The 14303-nt window shown below is 43.3% G+C and overlaps 1 protein-coding gene across 7 annotated transcripts in view; it reads left to right on the forward strand.

Annotated features, from left to right (window-relative positions):
- Positions 1-14303, forward strand: part of DAB1 (DAB adaptor protein 1) — a 1141681-nt gene that overhangs the window by 998739 nt on the left and 128639 nt on the right. For all 7 annotated transcript variants that reach the window (XM_032302343.1, XM_032302347.1, XM_032302348.1 and 4 more), the window contains 2 exons: positions 516-655; positions 9054-9152. In XM_032302343.1, the coding sequence (XP_032158234.1) occupies positions 516-655; positions 9054-9152 (239 nt within the window). The remainder of the gene's footprint in view (positions 1-515; positions 656-9053; positions 9153-14303) is intronic.

Genomic DNA, 14303 nt, shown 5'->3' on the forward strand with positions numbered 1-14303 from the left:
AGGTCTTGGACCCTGGCCAAAGTCATATGAAACGCTGGAAATGCCAAAGAGGCTCGGTGCTAATTCTACTCTAACAAGAATGTCAAACCTGAACTCTTAGTAGGTGGTGATTATTTCTTGAATACCTGGTGTGTATCAAGCTCTGTTTTCGGAGCTTAACATGTGTTGTCTGATTTAATTATCTTAATGCCCCATTGGGATTGGTTATTTTTAACTCATTTTTTTGTTTGTTTGTTTTGTTTTTTGTTTTTCTTGCCTGAGAAAACAGAGGATCTGAGAAAACTAATTTTCCTTTGGATTTTAAAGGATAGAATCAGAATTTTTAAATTTAATTTTTTTTTTAATTTTTAAATTTAAATTTAAATTTAAAAGGATAGAATCAGCCTTCTTTCCTACTCCACCCAGTGGTTTGACTTTCTTAGAAACCAGAGAAGGAAGCTTAGCACTGGAGATATTTAAAGACAATGGGACCTGCAATACCTACATACCTGAATCCTGCTTTTCTCTGTTTTTAGGTCAGGATCGCAGTGAAGCCACTTTGATAAAGAGATTTAAAGGTGAAGGGGTCCGGTACAAGGCCAAGCTGATCGGGATTGATGAGGTTTCTGCAGCTCGGGGAGACAAGTTATGTCAAGATTCCATGATGAAACTCAAGGTGCTGTGCAAGCATTTTACTTTTATTATGGGGGAAGGGAGTGATTATGATCATTATGGTAAAACTTTTTACTTATTCATTTATTAGTTACATAATTACATTAATTACATGGTTCACTGATGAATCACTGCATGTATTCATTGAGAAGAGATTTCAAGCGTTACGAAAATGTTTATTGAACACCTACTATGTGGAGATATTTTGTGGGGCCCAGTTTTGTAACTTCTGAGCATATCACCTTTTACTCAATGTTCTCTTCATTGCGCAATACCTACAAAAAGAAAAGTAAAACTGTCAAATGTTATAGTCCCTCAGATTTTATGAATCTTCACCCCTCTGTTATTTTTGAGTACATTTTAAATATTTTACCATATGAGAAATATGGTAAAAGATGATGTGTTAAGATAAAAGCTAATTTTACTCATTCTTATCATTCCTATTAATGTTTCCAAACACGATGTAAAAGAAAAATATTTTTTAAAGTAATATGTATGAGATTGTGGGATTTGGACATATCACAGAGAGGTTTCTGAAAGTAAATGCTATAAAGAAGGCCTTTTTATTGAGAAATTGAAGAAAGGAATTGGAAAAAAATTAATATACACAATAAAATTATGTTATTAAATGGCCTTTTAAAACATATAAAAAAGAGCATCATTTGTTCCCACATTTTTTTTAAAAGATTTTATTTATTTATTTGACAGAGAGAGGTCACAAGTAGGCAGAGAGGCAGGCAGAGAGAGAGGGGGAAACAGGCTCCCCGCTGAGCAGAGAGCCCAATGTGGGGCTTGATCCCAGGACCCTGAGACCATGGCCTGAGCTGAAGGCAGAGGCTTAACCCAGTGAGCCACCCAGGTGTCCCGTTGTTCCCACATTCTGGTCTTCATTTAGGCTTCATTTCTTTCTTTTAAAAAGTGATTTAAAATATTGAAAAAACAAATGAGTGAGCAGGAAGTCTATACAAAATACCTTATGCATTTAACACATATAATATAGGTATCTTCCTGATTATAGAATTCACAAAATTTTCTTTGTAAAATATTTTGAAAATACAGAAAAATATAAGGAGAAAATTGAAAATCACCCGTAATACACAAAGATCAGTGTCAACAATTTTATGTATAACTTATGATCTGTCTTTGTATTTTTAGGTATATGATATGAATTATAAACACATATAATATAATTGGAATTACTGTTTATATAGTCTTATATCCTTTTTTTTCTCACCTAATATTATGTTATGAGAATTTTTTTTCATATCTTCAAATAGTCCCTCAGGATACAACTTGATCAGTGTATTTATTTTTTTTAAGTGTAAGAAAGGAGGAACAAAAGGAAAAAAAATATATGTATATATATGCAAGGCTGGCCAAGTGCTTCCAGCTACAAACAGGGACAGTATCTGTAAAACACTCTCTATGTTACCTTTTCTTTCCTATTTGCTTAATAAATCAGAGCTATTATTTTTATTTATGCTATACAAATTGTCTCAGCAGTTTAACATGGGTATCAGATGCTAAGTGTCCTTGTAGTATGACTGTAGGAATCATCATTTTTTAAAAATATTAATTTTCTTTCTTTTTTTAATTTTTAAAAGATTTTATTTATTTATTTGAGAGAGAGAGAGAGAGTGAACATGGTCTGGGGGGAGAGGGAGAGAGTATCTGAAGCAGAGTCTATGCTGAGCGCAAAGCCCAAAGCAGGGCTTGATCCCATGACCGCAAGATTGTGACCTGAGTGGAAACCAGGAGGCAGCCGCTTCACTGACTAAGCCACCAAGGCACCCCAAAATATTAATCTTCAAAACAGTGTACCCATTATTTTTATAGCTCTTATATAACCAAGCTTTGTTTTAATAGTTATGTATCTATTATAAAGTATTCTAGAAAAAGGTTTTAAAGATACCCATATCATGATTTCACAGATTATCACCTTGTAAAAAGGTTAATGTTTTTTCTTCCTTCCTTCCTTCCTTTCTTCCTTCTTTTCTTTCTTTCTAATTAAGCAATGTTATGAGATTTTAGAGCACCCTACTAATGAGCTCTCTTCTGCTAAGCTCCAGTCGGATTGATAAGTAGATAACAAAGTCTGAGAGGAGGAATTCTAAAGTCCAGTCTTATGACTGATAAATGCTGGGAAGAAGGACGTTACTAGGATACATGCCAGAGTGGGCATCCTGGAAAGAGATGGCCTGCCACGCTTGGTTCGTGGAGCAGTTGGATAACTGCATCCCTTCCTGTTCCCGCCAGCCCCCGTCCAGCCCCTGAGCAGGACCTGTGATCCATGCATGAGGTCAGACCAGAGGGCAGCCTCTCTAGCAGTGGGCACGTTGCAGAGAGAACCCAAAACACACTGAGCCTGGAGTCCTCAGCCTCCCTCCAGACTCCCATCAGATAGAGCCACGCCTTCTCCCCCAAAGAGACCCCACTCAGGGATAGGGATGAAGGCCAGGATCTTCATTTTTGCTGACGGTCCCTTACTGAGCATGAGGCCAGGCTGCCGACAAATACTTATTAAAGGACATCAAGAAAAATCTACCAGCAGCCTGGTTCTCACCCAGAGCCACAAATAGGTCTACTGAGGAGCTGATGCTTCTTCTCCTGGCCTCCTGGTAGAGAGCCACTCACCAGGCCTATGTCCCAGAGCACCTGTTGGCCAGCTCCATTCATAGAAGCGCTGCGGTCTGAGGGGCTTGGAGCAGGAGTCTGCCTGTGCTCGCTGAAGCTTCTCCATCTGCCTTCACGGTGACTCAAGCTAGTGGGTCCAGGCCTGGCGATGACTGCTGACTTGGAGCATGTGCATGTGTTACCTGCCGTGAGGTGCCCCATCTGTCACCCCTCAGATCTGGGAGGTCCCCAAAGCCCTGAGAATTTGTCCTGCCATGACACACTCCTGTCAGATGCACAGAGCTCGTGGAGGGGTTCTTGGTTCCCAGACAGTTGTGTTTCATTATTTGCAAATCGCAGAGAAGAATGTTGACATTTCAGCTCCCAGTGGTTTCTCTCTTTAGGAAACAGAAACATAAATGATCGATTCTCCATTTGGCCACCTGCCCAGGAAAGAAAGAGACAGAGAAGTAAATGCCTGTTAAACCTTGCAAAGGGAGCACTTGTTCACATTAGGCCATATGAGAAATAAAAAGAAAACATAAGCTTCTTCTCATCTATCATCTCTTTTGATCTTTGAGATAGATATTAGCCTCTCTGTTTTATACATAAGACATCTGAGCTTCATAGAAGTTAAGGGATTTGCCCCGGAACCTTCATTTAACCTGTGTTAAGCCCAAAATTTCAAACCTCAGTCTCCGGACGTCCAGTGTCTGATAAGACCTAGTTTAATGCTTAATTATCTTCTTTTTTGTATCTCTGTTTAATTTATCTTGGTTGCCCAATGAGATTTTGAGCCCTTACTGGTAAGTTCCTGCCCAGTACCCACACATCATTGACTTACAAAGTAGTCAGCTTTCGGAGTCCTTGGGCAAAAGGATGGAGGTTGAAACTCCAGGAGGGGATGGGCTCTCCCAGAGACGATGCCTGGAGGCCTAATTTCAGAGCTCTAAATACGTCAGCCGGGGTCCTCTAAGAAGCAGAGCCTACCCTGGCTAGGTGAGATGAGGACACTTTAATGAAAGAGCCACTTAGAAAGGGTAGGTAAGGGGCGCCTGGGTGGCTCAGTGGGTTAAAGCCTCTGCCTTTGGCTCAGGTCATGATCCCAGAGTCCTGGGATCGAGCCCCACATCGGGCTCTCTGTTCGGCAGGGAGCCTGCTTCCTCCTCTCTCTCTCTCTGCCTGCCTCTCTGGCTACTTGTGATCTCTGTCTGTCAAATTTAAAAAAAAAAAAAAAAAAGAAAAGAAAAGAAAGAAAGAAAAAAAGAAAAAGAAAGGGTAGTAAGGTTAAGTAAGGGAACTAGGGATGGTGATGCTCTTAGGAACCTGCAACAGTAGAAAGCAGCCACCACCCTGGGAGGAAATATTTATTCAATGAAACCCAAAGAGAGCAGGATTGAGGAGGAAGCCTACTCCCTCACCAAGCCAAAGTATAGGCACTGCCAGAGCTGTAGGACAAGGAAGGAAAGGATGTGTTCAGAATACCCTGAGCTCTCCCCTCAACCACCCTCTGGTCTCCCGCCCGTCTTGCCCTGGTGGAACCCAACTGGAATCCAGAGGGCAGGAAGCCCGGAGGACCAGGGATTGAAGTCCACAGGGGCCAGGCTCTGGGCACAAAGCAGAGGAGAAGAGAATACTTAAATTCTTTTTTTTTTTTTTTTTAACTGGGAAAAGTGAAATTTGGGATTCGTTTTTTTCCAAGGCTGCTATAGCTAATAATCGGGATGGTTGGAATTAGAGACCACTTTTTTGTTGTTGGTTTTATTTATTTTTTTAAATCATAGAATGTTCTGGAATAGCACTGCAGGTTTTCAGCCATCCATGCCCGAAACCTCTTGTGTTTTCCTACCAGCTTTTCAGCATCCACTGAGATCACAGCCATCGCACTATGTGCGTGCACTGTGCGGGTAGGGTTTCTCAGAGCCCTCTCCTGTGCTTCCCCTTATCTCATCCTCAGGGGACCCGCAGCTGGACAGGGCAGCCTGTTAATCCTGCCTGACGCATCTGACCCTTTGTATGTCACTTCCTTCCTGGGGATGTTTGTGTCCATCATTTCACAAGCGTCTGGCACATGGCATTGCTTCATAGTATGAATGTTAGTACCTATCATAACGATAACCATTATTCACCCAGCTCTCCCGACATGCGACACACTGTGCTAAGTGCCGTATGCGTGTAACTGTTTTCAATATCTGAACACCCTTATGAGGTAGGAAATGTGATTATTTTCATTTAAACGTCCCCTTCACTGTGCAGTCTGGGAGCCGATGGTTCCACCTGGCTGTTTGTAGAACATTTTTGACGTATCTGTAGTATATTGCGTAGTCATTTCTTTCTTTCTTTTTTTTTTAAATCTATGTTTCTCCCAAAAAAAGCTCTTAAGCAAGGTTATAATAGAAGGAAGCCCAACATAGGAATCTGAAAGATTCCCGTTTGACTTTTCTCTCCACCTTATTAGTTCCTTGAGGTTTCAGGAGGTCACTTCAGCCCCTGGCCTTATGTTTCCTTATATGTAAACTAAGGGAGATGATTTTTCACTTTCTAGGATTAGGGCATGGGCTACGTTATATGACAGGGAAGAGAACCTGTAGCACATAAGAGTAGGTCCCCAAGAAAATGCTTGACTGTATTTTCCAGATTTCCAGCAGTGACTTAGGTGACTAATGTGAGGCACAGAGACCCAAAAGGCACCTACTGCCACATCTTCTGACCACCCCCTCCCCCCCACCCCCACCCCCCGTCACCCCCTTGCCCAGTCCGAGCTGTCTCCTGGACCTCTGCTGGTTCTGCATCCCGGCAGTGAATAATCTTGTGGGGAGATGAGACCGTGAGGCATGCCGTCTGCTGGCAAACATGCATGGCCTTAGCGTAATTTTTCAGAGCTTGACTCGAGGTCCTGTCTCACAGGAGAAACATGCTTGATAAAATTAGAGTTTTATTTCCCCAAAGACAGCCCTGCACGGATAGTCCTTCCCTCTTTCATTTGTCATGGAACGCCACCCGCAGCAGCCCCAAGAAGGAATGCTCCTGGAACACATGTGTGGGCTCTTCCCATTCCGTCCATCCCCTCTAGTGTACAGCTGCATTTTGCTGTTAGAGGCGGCAGTGATTCAGGGAGCCGAGGACTGTGAGGACTGCTTCCAGGACAGAGTCGTTGGAGCAGTTCTCCTTGAGTGGAGGTGCCGCCGTCTCCCCACCAAGGACGGGGATGTTCTCTCCTAAGAGGAGTTAAACAAGAAGGAAGGACTCCCCGTTCCTTTGACCCAGTCCCTCCAGCCCTTCCCTTTATGACGGAGATACTTCTCGTTCTCTTTCTGTGTTACGTCTGGAGATCGGAAGTTGGAGGTCCAGCTACAGATAGGTAGCCGCATCAGGTGTTTGATTCCAAATCCAGCTAAGAACCCAGAATTCAAGGTGAAGATTCCCAGGGTTCAAAGTCTGGCCGGCGCACTCCCTGAGGCAGGGAGAGTAACTTCCTCTTTCCCCTGCTGACTTGAGGCTGCGCGCCATTCTCAGTACTGGGCACGTAGGATGGATTAAAAAGAGTTCCTGGCACAAATGAGCTTTTGTTCTACTGGGCAAAGGCAGACGGTCACCAGATGAACCAATAAGTATGTCAGATGGCAGTAAGGACCGTGAGGCAAAGGGAACCAAGGAGGTGCAAAGGGGGCGGGGTTTGGAGACCATGTCCCCAAAAAGATGGCTTTAGAAATAAGAATTACAGAATTTTGCAGCCCTGGGGCTGTAAAAACCTACTTCGGCCATTCTCCCCATGTTCCTTAGAATCTCCCCTCAGTGAATTCACAGAAAAGTAAGCTGTACATTGAGGACTCTAGAAACCTCTGGTTAAGCAGGACCGTTACAGAGACAGAGGACTTAGCTTTGGGGGATGAGTCACTCTCTTCAACTTTTGAGAGGACAGGCAGTGCCACAGGGTTTTCTGGTCACTGAGCAGCGGTCCTGAGGGACCGAAAGAGCAACACTGGAGAGGGTTACCTGGAGAGGTTTTTGGCTTGCTGGAATGAAGCCACCATGGGAAGGATTAGGTGCCCCCTGCAGCAGAAGTCTGGAGAACTGAGTTGCAGGCATAGCTCTCCGCCAGCCCCCTATGCCGCCTCAGCACAGCTGACCCCCGCCTCGTAGACATCACTTTCCTCACTTGTCAGCAGGAAATGTGGAAGACTTTTCTAGCTCTGACATTCTGTATGTCTGCAAGGATGTAACTGGCACTCACGAATGAATGGGTGACTCGGGAGGGAGTGGATTTCCTGCTAGTAGATCCCCAGACAGGAACCTGAGCACAGAGTTTTAGGGACAGTCATTCATTTACTAGAAGAGGTTAACTTTTGTGACATCCCTGTAGTGTTGCAGGCACCGTACTGGGTACTTGATATAAATTTTCATTTAATTCTCTCCCCATGCAAAGATAGTGTTTACACTTGAGGAAGTGGCAGTGAGAATTAAGTCATTTGCCCAAGATCACGGAGAGCCAGGAGCATAAACCAGCCATCTGGATTGCACAAAGCATTGCTGGTACCCACAGTGAGGATAACTAAACAGCCTCAAAAGGGGGTGCCCCGTCCCTGTGTCTTCTGGTCATCCCTGTTCTGAATACTGCTGCTTCTCTGACACTGGGGTCGTGAACATGCTCTTCTGACATGAGCACAGATGACTTTTATCTCCCAGAAACATGACATCATGCTGATTTTCAACTTTTCTACTCCTAGAAGCTCAGAACTATAACTGCTGATAAGTGGACTTGATCTTGCACTCAGGGCAGTCTGATAGCGAAGACGGGGTTAGAAGCTCCAAAACACTTAATGCAGATCTCTTGTCCTCACCCTCTGAGTGAAACCCTCATAGGAAGCCCATGCTTCCCTGTCACTGGCCACCACAAAAGCTAGTTTAAAAAGCAAGTGTATTCGCCCTTAACTTACATCCTATCAACTGTGGGAGATCTCTGGATAGCACATTCATCCTGCAGGAATGACAGAGTGCCTCTTCCCTCCAGGGATTGTCCTGGGCACCCAGGATAGAGCAGTGAGCAGAGTGACACCCCTGCCAATTGTGATGTTTGCCTTCTAACTGACTCGGATACGTAGCTTTGGTTTATAAAAAGTTTGGAAAAGTGGGGAGACAAGGGCATTGATCAATGGGATGTGTTTGCTAGGTACCTTCCTACTGAAAAGGATAAAGGAAAACAGAAAACTTGTGTGGGTAAAAAACTGCAAACCATAAGCATGTAACTCTGGTGATCGTATTTTTTCCAGACAAAAGGAGACATGCAGTCTGGCCGTGGTTTTTATTTTCTTTCTACTCTCTAAAATTGATTATGGTGAAAACTGTCTCCAGAAGTAAAGATAAAATCACATTTAGGAATATATTCTGTGACTCCTCTTTATTTAATAGGTTGAAACCATATACAGTATGTAGGCCAGCAACATATTATTAATAAGAGGATCCTATTGTATTTATCTTAGGGTCTTGGATTCTGAGCCAATATCTAGGCATAAAGGAGGCGTTCTGTAAATCTTAGGTAGTCATGTGAATCAGTATCCAGGTGTCTGTTGATACAGTGTTAGGTATAATGTTAGGGTACCCGTTACCCTACAATATCAAGAAGGGGCCAGCACACCGCGGAGGGAAGCATGGAAAGGGCAAGTGTGAGAGCGAGCAGTGAGAGAGAGAGTGGTTGGTGGTATTGGCGGGTGGTATCTGACTACCACCGGGACTGGAGGGAATCTTCAAATGTACACTCTCAAGTAAAAACCGTGTCCTTCTTTCAACAGGGCGTTGTTGCTGGCGCGCGTTCCAAAGGAGAACACAAACAGAAAATCTTTTTAACCATCTCCTTTGGAGGTATCAAAATCTTTGACGAGAAGACAGGGGTAAGTAAAAGAATCACATGGCATGATGAAATTGAATCCATTGACAGATGTGCCCTTAAAAGCTTGTCCTCTCTGGGCAGGAATATCAAACAAGCATAAAAACACATAAAGCGACTGACAAACTTGATCAACTGTGATTGTCCATCAAAGGGAGGCTCTTCCCTGACTTGGCCACAGTGTTTCTAACGGTGTGATTGTGATAAAAGTGTCACACAGGCCAGGAATCTAGCGGGAGACTGATGAGCTTTGAAGCACGGTGGGTGATGTGACAGCTGAAGTTAAATTTCTTTATGTGTTGGCAACTTTAATGACATGCATCCTAGAGGGAGACGCATGAATGTCTTTTGACTTGGTCAGAGCCTCTAGAGTCTCCTGAGTTTAGCCTGTGCCACCTTGCAATTGCTTTAATCGCAGAGAATGGAGTTTTCAATCTTGGGAAAATCTGTCACCGCATGACCAGGAAATGTCAGGGCTGATGTGTTTGTTGAACCTGCCAAGGAAGTGGTTTGTGTTTTTATCAACCCCCCCCCAGCAGCAATTAGCTCGCACGCTCATCCCCAGGGCTGCCTGACATTGGTGGTGTCCTGTTCACTGACGATAAGGGAAAAACAGAAAAATGTTCTGCGCTCTGTTTGGTCCAGAGAGCAGGAGTCAGATGGACGTGGTTTGTTCTTTTTATTCCTTCCGTGTTTTACAGCTTATAAAATACTTTACATATATCACCTCCCTTGTACTTCCCAAGTTAATTTTCAAATGCTGTAGGCACCTCCAGACTCAACCAGCAAAGTTACTCAACCTTAGTCGTTTTGCATTATATTTTCTCCACTTTATTCTGACTCCTATTGGGATCCCATATGGGTAGGAGGATGATAATTTAACGGTAAAAATGGGTTTTGAAGAGAAGTTATTTTTGAATAATTAGTAATAGGATAGATATTTGTCTGCCCAGATTCATAGCAGCATTATTCACAGCGACCAAAAGGTAGAACCATCATTGGATGAGTGGTTACAGAAAATGTGGTGCCTGCCTCCCATGGAATATGAGTCCACAGAAAAAGGAAGAAAGTTCTGACCCATGCTATTACACGAAGGAAACTTGAAGACAAGCAAAGTGAAACAAGCCAGTTATAAAAAGGCAAATTCTGTAGGATTCCACTTCTGTGACGTATCTAGAGACATGAAATTCAGAGAGACAAAAGTGGAACAGTGGTGGTGAGGGCCTGTGGCAGGGGATGGGGGGCATGTGATGAAGAGTGAGTGTTTAGTGAGTATAGAGTTACCATTTGGGAAGAGGAAAATGGAGTTTGTGATTTTTAGTTAAGTGAAGTTTACCACTATAAAAAAGCTCGTGGTGATAACTCCCCTTTATGGGGTACCTACTGTGTACTAACGTGCATATCAGTCATGTTACATACATGATTCAGTTTTGCCCTCACAGCAATCTTATGGGAAAAACAATAACAACAATTAATTCATCAAGCACATAATATGTGCCAGGCATTATTATGAACCCTTTGTAAATACCAATTCTGTTAACCCTCACGACAGCCCTGTGAGGTAGATGGCAGTACCCTCTCAAGTTTATAGCTGGAGATACTGAGGAGAGAAACAAAGTCATAATTTATTGAAGGTAAGTGGTGGTGGTTGGAGACAGGATTAGAATCCAAGTTAGTCTGACTCGTGAATCTACTCACTCAGCCTTGATGCCTGTTATTGCTCAGGATAAGTGACCTTGCCAAGGTCATTGAGCAAATAGGAGGCAAAACTGGGATTTGGCCTCCCGTTAGCCCAAAATATTGTCAGGGCAGTTGAGCTCTCTATGGTCAAGAGAGGTGGGCCTACCTGGGGATGCTTTGGGAGAAGGGAGTTTAGAATGAGGGCACGAGCACCGGGAATAAAGGAGCTTGACCACTACAAGAAGTAAGAGCCTAATGAAAGCCTCCCCTGCCTTAATAAAAGGACCGTTTCTGAAACCGGGGAAGTTTTTCCTTCTCTTGGGGAGACTACAATTTGGAGACCTGTGTTCGGGCTTGAACCTCACACTTGAGAAAGGACACAGGCAAATCAGAGTGTCCTGATGCAGGAGTCCAAGACCACTGGAGGACTAGAAACTATGTTGAACCTAGACTTCTTAGCACAGGTGTAACCTCCTGAGCTGCACACAGGAGGCAGAGAGGTGTGGGCTTGTAGAAATGGGTAGGATGTCATTGGTTCCCTTAACATCTTAATTGGAGGGGGACCAGTAATTTGGATCGAGCCTAACGGAGAGATTTATATGCCCAAATACTATGTCATCGTCTCTCTGGTCTACCTGCCACCATGACAGCTGACATAACCGAAGGAGTAGGAGTGAGGTGGGGTATCAGATACTTTATCTTGTCCAGGAGCCATGTTTTTGGGCACTGCTGTTCCCTTATGTAACCCACTGTTAGATAAGCTGTGCCTAGGGGATCGTTAAAATCCCCATCACCGAATTATAACTCATGAGGGGAGGTGTTTTATATTAACTGAGATGTAAATCCTCAGTCAAGGGTAGCTAACCTGGCCCCAAAGAAAGATACACCAAACTCTCTCATGCTGTTTTTGATTCTTCAGCTGGACACAAAAGAGAACAACAGTAAAATCATTATTTTAGCTCAAAGCATTTGACTTTGGGGTGGGGAAAGAGTCTGATCCCTGGTGGAGAATCAGGGAGAAGGCAGAGTTAGAGGTTTTCTGTTTGGCTTACTTCACTCTAGTTCTGTTTGATTCACATTGGGCCCTGGTAGCATCCGGCTTCTGCAACCTGAGCTTGTTAATATGTCTTGACCCAAGTCTAGGGAAAGCTAGTAGAAGGGGTTGAAGGTGTAAAAGCATGAAGCAGAGACAGCAGAAGGCAGGACACCCTCTATTAATAGCGTTCATCTCTCCCAAGAGTTGTGTGGTAGCAGAAGGAGCTGACTTGTTCTGTGTGACCCAACAGACAGAACCAAGATCAGGGGATACAAGTTTCTTTGAAGCAGTACGGGTTTATGAGGAGGAGGAATTTTCTACCAGTTAGATGGACCACCTTCTGTGCTAGCGAGTTCCCCATCACTTAGGAGTGTCCAAACTGCAACCACATGATGGAAAAATTCTGGAAGGGAGTCAAGTAGAGGATGAAGTATTGAGCAAAGTCACATCGAAGTTGAATCCTAAGACTAGATTTAAAAATCTGTTTCTTCCTTAAAGTCATCCCTGTTGATGTGATTTATCTTCAGACAGATGGGGGTTTTTCAACCTCCATTGGAGTTTATGAGCAGCAACAGTTTACTAAACCTTTGTTGTCGCCCAGCAGGGGACCAGCTGAATTGTGCAGGATAAGAGTTTAAGTGAAGTATTTTGTCCTACATATCAAGGAAATGGAAAGCTGGGGTTTTGTCATTCGGAATGACAAATTTTAGTTGTTTATCATATCTCAAGTACTCTGAAGCTTGACTGTGGGTTTTTTTTTTTTTTTTCAAACCAAAAAAAGAAACATTTGCAGAACGTGACAATAGCTAGAATTTTAAAATCCAAAAGCTGTCAAAAATGTTTTGATCCCAATTAAAGAGACCCTTTGCAGCAATTTACACCTTGTCTGGAATTTCAAAGGGTTCTTGATCCCAATCCTTACATGAGTGAATTCTGTTTTATTATTAGCATATTGCAGGGAATAAATCAATATTGAAAAGCTGTTCATATTTTCAGATAGCTAGATATTGATAATGTGTCAGAGGGATCAGTGTGAATGCAGAAAATGTCATATATAAACTCATTGTTACTGGTAATAGTAGGAGCTGTAGCAAATCAGGAGTGGATGTGATTTCATATCAATGTCACTCGGGCCTCAAATCAGACAGGACTTGAAGTCATCTTCCTTGTGCGGATAAAGAAACTGAGATTTTGGGAGCATCTCTCTCTAACTTGGCTGTGGACTCAGAACAAACCTTCAGTTTCAAATCTTCTGTCTTTCCGGGGAAACTCATTGACTTCTCTCTTGATGTGCAATTTTATTCCATAGAATTGCTATAGTCTTTTGCCTTTAAAAAAATCATAAATATTGCAGGACCCTGACAATAAGTCTGTTTCTCAAGACAGAGGGCAGTAGTCTGCATCTTTTCAAGATGATGTAATATCTTGTTGCCATAATCACATGTAAATACTGCTTGTTCATTTGGTTTCGCCAGCCCTGATGTGGTATTGCTATATGTACCCTCTGAAGTACGTTACAATTCTGGGAAGTAGGTGCTATTGTTATCATCATTTCACAGCTGAGAAAACTGAAATCCAAATTAAGTCCCATAGTAAATTAAGAAGCCAGAGCTGAGCATCAACCCTAGGCAGTCTGGTCCAGAAGCCCTGATGCTAGTCAGCTAGCACTCCTAAATCATACCTGCTTTAGTCTGTTTGGATGCTCTAATAAAAATACCATAGAGGATTCAGCTTATAAATAACAAACACTTCTTTCCAACAGTTCTGGAGCTGGGGAGTCAAATACCATGGCCCCAGCAAATTTGTTTGTCTGGAGGGGAGAGCCTACTTCCTTAGAGTCGGTGCCTTCTTGCTGCATGTCCTCACATGGTGGAAGGGGTCAGGATGCTTTCTAGCACCTCTATTATCCCGACACTAATCCCATTCAAAAAGGGCTCTACTCTTGGGACCTCATTACCTCTCCAAGGCCCCACCTCCTAATACCATCCCTTTGAGGGCTAGAATTTCAACATGTGAATTTGGAGGGGCGGGGAGACAAACATTCAGACCTTAGGAATGCCAAATTTTATAAATGATGTGCTTTTATATATACTAGAGCAGACTCAGTATTCTCTCTGTTTTATTGTCACCATTACTCATTTTCATGCCGATGACCTTTCCTGAGGGAAGGTACAAGGAATAGAGTCAGCACTGGAACTATCTTGCAGATGGAATCTGGCCATGTAATCAGTATGTGGTTGGGCAAGAACAGATCGGATGCCCCTTCTGTGCCACGTGATGCCCCGTTTCCCTGGGGATTCAAAGAGGAATGAGACGTGGTCCTTGCCCCTGAGCTGTTCACAGTCTGGTTTCACCAGACTCACAAAACGGACTGACAGTTGCTAAGATCCAGGTGTGAATGGAGTTGTCAGGACTCAGGGGATCAAGACCAAGCTTTGC

Source organism: Mustela erminea, chromosome 10 (genome assembly GCF_009829155.1).
Source record: "Mustela erminea isolate mMusErm1 chromosome 10, mMusErm1.Pri, whole genome shotgun sequence".
NCBI lineage: Eukaryota > Metazoa > Chordata > Mammalia > Carnivora > Mustelidae > Mustela > Mustela erminea.